This window comes from Lygodium microphyllum, chromosome 12 (genome assembly GCF_053477565.2).
Source record: "Lygodium microphyllum isolate KBCC chromosome 12, Lygodium_microphyllum_v1.1.10, whole genome shotgun sequence".
Taxonomy (NCBI): Eukaryota; Viridiplantae; Streptophyta; class Polypodiopsida; order Schizaeales; family Lygodiaceae; genus Lygodium; species Lygodium microphyllum.
In genome coordinates this window covers 129902186-129908782 of record NC_141146.1, presented here as the reverse complement: position 1 = coordinate 129908782, position 6597 = coordinate 129902186, and the positions used below count along the sequence as shown (strand labels likewise).

Genomic DNA, 6597 nt, shown 5'->3' with positions numbered 1-6597 from the left:
CGAAGTTGTAGTACTTTTATACTTGAGATTGTTGGTAGTAAAGTTGTATGTAGTACTTTACATCATCTCATTATATCAAAGCTTGGTTTGTGTGGCTTCCATGAAAGAATAAGTCAACTAGATCAAAATTCATAAACTTTAGGAATACTCTGAATGAGGTAAAATAACTTTCAACTCAAATCAATATCAAAATAGGCGTTAGAGAGTGACATGTATCATTTACTAAATGTACAATGATAAAACATGAAGTATAAACAACAATATGAAGTCTAATGCCTAGAAAATTTGAAAATTAGGACAAAAAGAATATCCTTGTGTGCTTTATTATTTATTGCACACCATTGCATCGGATGAAGCTTTATATATTTGTCTCATTTCGCATATACAATGAACACATTTTTAATGCCCAAAATGAAGATCAAATTGCAAAGTATCTCATAACATTTATGAAGCCGTTTGACATGGTTGGAAGTTTTGACCGATCAAGGTTTGCTTCCACTCACAAAGGAAAAAACATATGAATTTACAATTTCGACAAAACCAAAGCTTTTCTTCTTGTTGGAAAGTGTTGGTCATAGCATTGGGACCTTGCGTAGGAGACCTCTTGTCATTCGAAGCCAATGCAATCACATCCTGGTCTAAAACTTAGGACTACAACCCTCGCAATGTTGTCTAATGTCCAGACATTTCTAGAGAGTTTACTTATTGTGAGGGTTGGTTGGTGATGTTTACCAACAACCAGGGCACACCGTCTCAACGAGACCGAACCCTCGCGAGTCGTGTGTGTCGTAGGGCACGACATTAAAACAGTAAACGATGCAATCAACGATGGACGAGGAAGCCGCGAGTCTACTTTGAATATGAACAGATCATTTCCAGCACTGGGTATTCTCTAGCCCCCACGTGTACTGAAAGGACGTTCGCTTTTAAGAACTGGCTTGTGTGTGTGAGGTTTTGGACTTGCCATTATAGTGCTTTTGAAGATGGCGACGCACGACACTGCCTATAAATTTCAGACGCTTTGCGCAGGATTTGGGCGAAGGTGAACCTGAGGTTATCGTCTCTCCAGGAGAAACGGTTCTCTTACCCTTGCCCTTCATGTACTCCTCGGTCTCCCCACTCTGTTGCCTTTCCCACCTTGCCTCCAAATCCTCGCTTCTGATGCCTGCTTTGAAACCGTATGATCTGTCCTCGAAGATTGCATCCCAGTTGCCAAATCCATGCTTCAAAACTCCCTGTGATAGAAAGAAGCAAAACAACAACATCGTACCAGCTCGAGCTTTTTCAAAGCAACCCCGTTATTGATTTCTCTCTCTCACACACACACACACACACAAATTACCAGAACAAGCTGTTTATCATGAGTGCCAGCTTGCCACCAAGTTGGAAGATCATGACTTTGATGAACTGTTTGCCCTAAATATCTCCAATCTTCAGGAAGAAGGTAGACTGCTTGCCTCAGTGTGTCAAACAATTCAAGTCTTTCCTTCAACCTCACCTGCATAAACTTATAATGTTATTCTGAAGTCAATGTTCAACAGAATGCTGTAGAAGGCTGCTACAGAAAGCGATACAGAAGAGGTAGCACCGTTTATTGTTCAGCACTTACTGCACTTTTTTGAGTCAATACTGCTGGACCTGCTCCATATGTCTCTCCAAAATCAGAGTTGCTTTTGCCAGCGCTATCCTCTGATGAGCCTTCATGATCTAGTGATCCTGATTGCTGAGCCTTCTCCCATAATAAGAACATCCAGTTTACTACCACATTAGTCAATCACTTCAGAGCACTAGAAACTCAATTTCCAAGCAGCACATGTTGCATAATTCAGATGTATCCCAAGAAGTTATTTCTCAAACGCCATTCTTATGTTTTATACCAAAGTGCTAGACTCTCTTGATACCGACATCACCCTATCTCAAAAGCAACGATCTTTGGGCAGGATAATTCCCAAAAACAGGAACTTTTGTCTCAAGTTTGGGTTGGCATGGTCAACCAGTCTACATAAAGGAGTCCCATACAGTTCTTGATGTGGCTAAGCTAGCAGGAGAGCAGGCCAAGCAGGGATATGGATAATGTCAGTTTCTTTAATAGAGAAAGATGCATGTCTTGTAGCAGGTCCTTGATGGAGTGAGAGCTGTAGCGATTCATGAATGGCTGATAGGTGCCTGACTAACAATCCCTCACCTTGATGAGATCAAGAGTGGAAACCAGTAAGGCCTTTGCCTGGAACTAAAATAAAGCGAGTTTCAATAACTTCAGTCCAATATGGCTGACCTTGGAAGGTAAAAATGCCACTACTTTCCAAGTATTTTCTTGGCGTGAAACATACCAGGGAGGAGAGCTTGAATAGTTCCACCAACAATGAGGGATTCCAAGCAAATGATCAAACGGGGTCACTATTCTTCAAGGACAGAAGCTCAGTGAGGTGACAAACCTATCTCTGCAGTCAGTCAAACATACTGAGGAGGAGAACTTGACTAATTCCCAAGAATAGTTCCACCAATAATGAGGGGTTCGAAACAAATGATCAAAGGGGATCACTAGTCTTCAAGGACAGAAGCTCAGCAAGGTGACCGCAAAAGTTGACAAACCTATCTCTGCAGTCAGTCAATCATACTGAGGAGGAGAAATTGACTAATTCCCAAGAATAGTTCCACCAACAATGAGGGGTTCCAAACAAATGATTAAACGGGATTGCTATTCTTCAAGGACAGAAGCTCGGTGAGGTGACTGCAAAAATGACAAACCTATCTCTGAAGGAGCTTCAGCCCTTCATGAGATGTTATGGATTGAAGGATTGCTGATCAACAGTTCTGGGGCTTGTTGCCAAAAGCTGACTAGAAATTAGGTACCAGGCCAGTCAGTCCAATACCCTTTCGCTGGGATCTGATTGGAGATGCACTGATTTGTAATATAAGAGTAGCTTTTATTTGGTTGACATTCTCTTCTGCTTGGAAGTTGGGCCTCTTGCTTGCTTTTAACAATATCAATGGCACCAAAAAAGTACCACTCACTTTGATAAGAGGCTTAATCCACCTTACTTCCACGGAAGGAACTGGTCACCCATATCTTGTTCATTGATGCATGGATACACTTGAATACGATCACAAAATATTGGCTGAGCCATTAACCTACACCTAAAACCTGTTCTTCCCACAACCTGCACCTAAACTAATGGCATCCTTACAATTCCTTTAGGACGCCAGTTGTTCTCTTGCATGGACAAATATGTGTGCTGGTTGTCTTTCTAAACTTTCATGACACTGTCTACAAGATGGGGTCTTTCCTCCAGTTGGATTAGAGCGGCTGCTGCATTGTGTTCTTTGGTTCACAGCCAAGTTCTGAGCCCAGCTTGAGTGCACAGAGATTCACTGTCATGCCTCTTTTCAGACAGGGCCCTATTAATTACTCGTTTCGTTTATGGTGGAGGCCATATGCCCATATCACACAACACAACAGAGACTACACCATTGTATTGCCACCCTTTGGGGCAGATGATATAGAGCTGCTGCAAATCACACACTCATCTACCTAGAGGGCAGCATGTATGACCTCAGGTGCTTCCAAGCTGCAGTGAAAGTGTGAATCAAAAGCTAACATGAATCAGCATAAATTGTTTGCTTTTCGGGTATCTTTATTATCCCTATGAATTTGGCGGTTCGCTATAGGCTTCAAGACGGATCTCTCTTGGAATTTGAGCAGTATGAGACAGATGGAGAAGATATGGAGAGGAAGTGAGCAGTGTGGGCTCTAGCAGCATCACAGAAGCATGCTTAATACGTTATTTAACATGATAACTTTGATAAGAATGTAGGACAAAATTGAAGCAACTCCATAATGATAAAGCTAAAATGCTCAAAAGCCAAATGCAGGACTCTATTATCTTATTTAAATGCTAGAATCCATTTCAAGGCGAACCTAACCTTCGTAAGAGAAAATTGTAGTTGTTTCAGGATTTGCTCGATCAGAGAGCAAAGCCCTTTTGCTGACATCCACATCTTCCAAAAACTTCTGCAGTGTTCATCTGCTGGATGTTATTAATTGCTGGTAACGTCTCCGAGAACTTCAATCCCATCTCTAGCACAGAAAACTTTTCTAAACTCCTCCACTACAGTTACCACAGTTGAGGTTGCCTGCTCCACTATTTTTCCCAAAGAAAGCTGTTCCTGCCATAATTGTCATAAGGCAAGGTTGTCCGACATTGCTTTCTAAAAGGCAAGGCTGTTCCACTCCAATTCTCCCGAGACAAAGTTTAAATAAAGCTCTCCCACCACTGTTTTCTGTATACTTGGTCTTCTGACATTGTTCGCTCATAATTTGTTGTGGGATCTGAGATTCTAAAACGTCCTCTAATGAGGACTTTGTACCATTATGAGATTCACTTGCTTTGCTCTGTCACTGTTGAGAATCCTAATTGAGGGACACGAGGGGAAAAAGTCGTATCTTTCCAAAGGGCGATGGTCTCTTCCCACCTTAATGCCTTGTTCCTGGGTCTTTTGTCTGTCCAATTCTTTAACTTTCAGTTCACATGTATTTGATCAGAAGTCCAATCCTCTTTATGTAAACCCTATCACTGGATGGACCACTATGCCTATAGTAAGTAACAGGGAGAGATGCTGGCCAATCTGATACACCTAGGATAACAAATGTTTCAGCCAAACTCTTCTGACATGAAACATATGAGCATCAGTGCCTCAGGTCAACCTGACAGTGCAGGCTATCACATGGTCTACCAAGACTGATCCATACACCAAGCATGAAGCGTTTTTAGTAAGTCGCACAATGGAATAATTTGCCACTGAAACCAGCCTTCCTCCTCAACAAGGGTGATGAATAACCTAATTAAGCACTAATTACAGCAAACAATAAAATTCACATAAACTAAAAAGGCAACATTATTGCTTAATCTTGGATAATGGACACCGGGTTGGCTAAAGGTTGAAGTATTGCCAAAAAGGGTACATTGGCTGCATTTTCCTCACAACCAGCACTATACAAAGCATTTGCACGACCAACATTCATACTATGAGTTCCAAGCACACCAAGGTGTGCAAATGCATTACCAAACATACTACCTTCTACCCAAAGGATCATGCCAACATCACCATACATACGGTTTTGCATTCCACTTACCATACCTAGCTACACCTTGCATACCATGCATTGGTGTCTGCATACCAAATACACTTAATCCTTGCATGCCCATGGCTGAAGCATTATCAACCATTGCTTGGAAAACCGAACATGCCCATGGCTGAAGCATTATCAACCATTGCTTGGAAAACCGAACAATCATCAAAGTAACCCAGTTGACCCACATTAGCACACGTCTTGCTCTCCAAAAGGCATTGGATTGGCACTTCCAAGTTGGCCTTGAATATGAATCAATTGCCCCATTGGCATCATTTGCTTATGCTCATTACCCACATTTGGAACATAATGCTTCTACATTGGCTTTTGGTGCATTTTGCTATCTCGAAGATCTTGAAGATGATTTCCTCTTCTTGCCTTTGCACAAGCATAAACCAAGGATATTTTGTCAATTGCATAAGTATGTTATCTGTTCTCAGCTGATCTTTAAATTGGTCAACAAATTCCTTTTCCTCTTGCTGGTCATCAGCTTCAAGAGATCTAGGACCTGATTCTTGTCTAGTCCCCTCATTCTCAGCTTGCTGTCCATGCTGCATGCCTTGTCCAAGATTAGGCATTGCATTTTTCCCAGCGCTTTGTAAAGTTTTTTGATTGATGGAATGTTCCTTCAATGAATAGATATTGCACCTTGGCAGATTGTTCCTTCAAAGAATAGATATTGCGCTCACCACTACGACTTGAGTCATGTGGATGAAGAGTGCTGTTCCAAACCTAGGCCATAGTTGTCCACATCCGATGAATGGATAGACTAGCCTGATCCGTCCTATCCAATATGACACATCCAATGAAGTACAACGGCATTCGGTTCAAATTGCCCAACTATTTTAAATTACATGTTTGTGACCATTTAGGGTTACTTTTAGGATGGTTGTAGGTGTTGTTTAGGCTTCCTCTCCCACAACACATGTGCACACCCCCCTAATATATCGCTCTCTCTCTCTCTCTCTCTCTCTCTCTCTCTCTCTCTCTCTCACCAGATTATGACAACTATTACCTTTTTGTTGATTTCTTTATTACATATTTTATTTGGTTTTTCTTTTTGGAAGGATCCCTCTTGAAATCTAAACGACTGAGTTGCATGGCCAGTATGTGAAACGGACAGGAATGTCTAGTGAGTCAAGACTGGACAGTTAAGGTCCAGTACAAGTCTGGAAGAGACTGATGGCACTGTAGATTGACAAGCCTGGAAGAGACTTGTGAAAGTGTATATGGACAAGTGTGTTGAAGAACTAGCCTGGAAGAGACTAGTTCAAAGTGAAGATTGACAAATCTTCAAGAGATTAGTCCATGTGGGGTCATCAGTGGAAATTCACTTTCAATTGAGCTACATTACAGATTTGGATATAGCCATAGTTTGCAAAGATGGTCAGAAGACTAGTGGGGATGCAATGGAAGCAACTCCTAAAATTTAGGGAGTAACTATTTTTGGATCCCAGAATCTGTTC

The 6597-nt window shown here is 41.5% G+C and overlaps 1 protein-coding gene across 1 annotated transcript in view; it reads right to left on the bottom strand.

Annotated features, from left to right (window-relative positions):
• Positions 1 to 423: 423 nt before the first annotated feature.
• LOC148028264 (uncharacterized) overlaps positions 424 to 6597 on the bottom strand; it is an 85109-nt gene continuing 78935 nt past the window's right edge. Inside the window, exons 9-11 of the mRNA XM_087690052.1 lie at positions 1610 to 1729; positions 1343 to 1498; positions 424 to 1235 (exon numbers count right to left, since the gene is read on the bottom strand). Of these exons, the coding sequence (XP_087546178.1) occupies positions 927 to 1235; positions 1343 to 1498; positions 1610 to 1729 (585 nt within the window). The 3' untranslated portion in view covers positions 424 to 926. The remainder of the gene's footprint in view (positions 1236 to 1342; positions 1499 to 1609; positions 1730 to 6597) is intronic.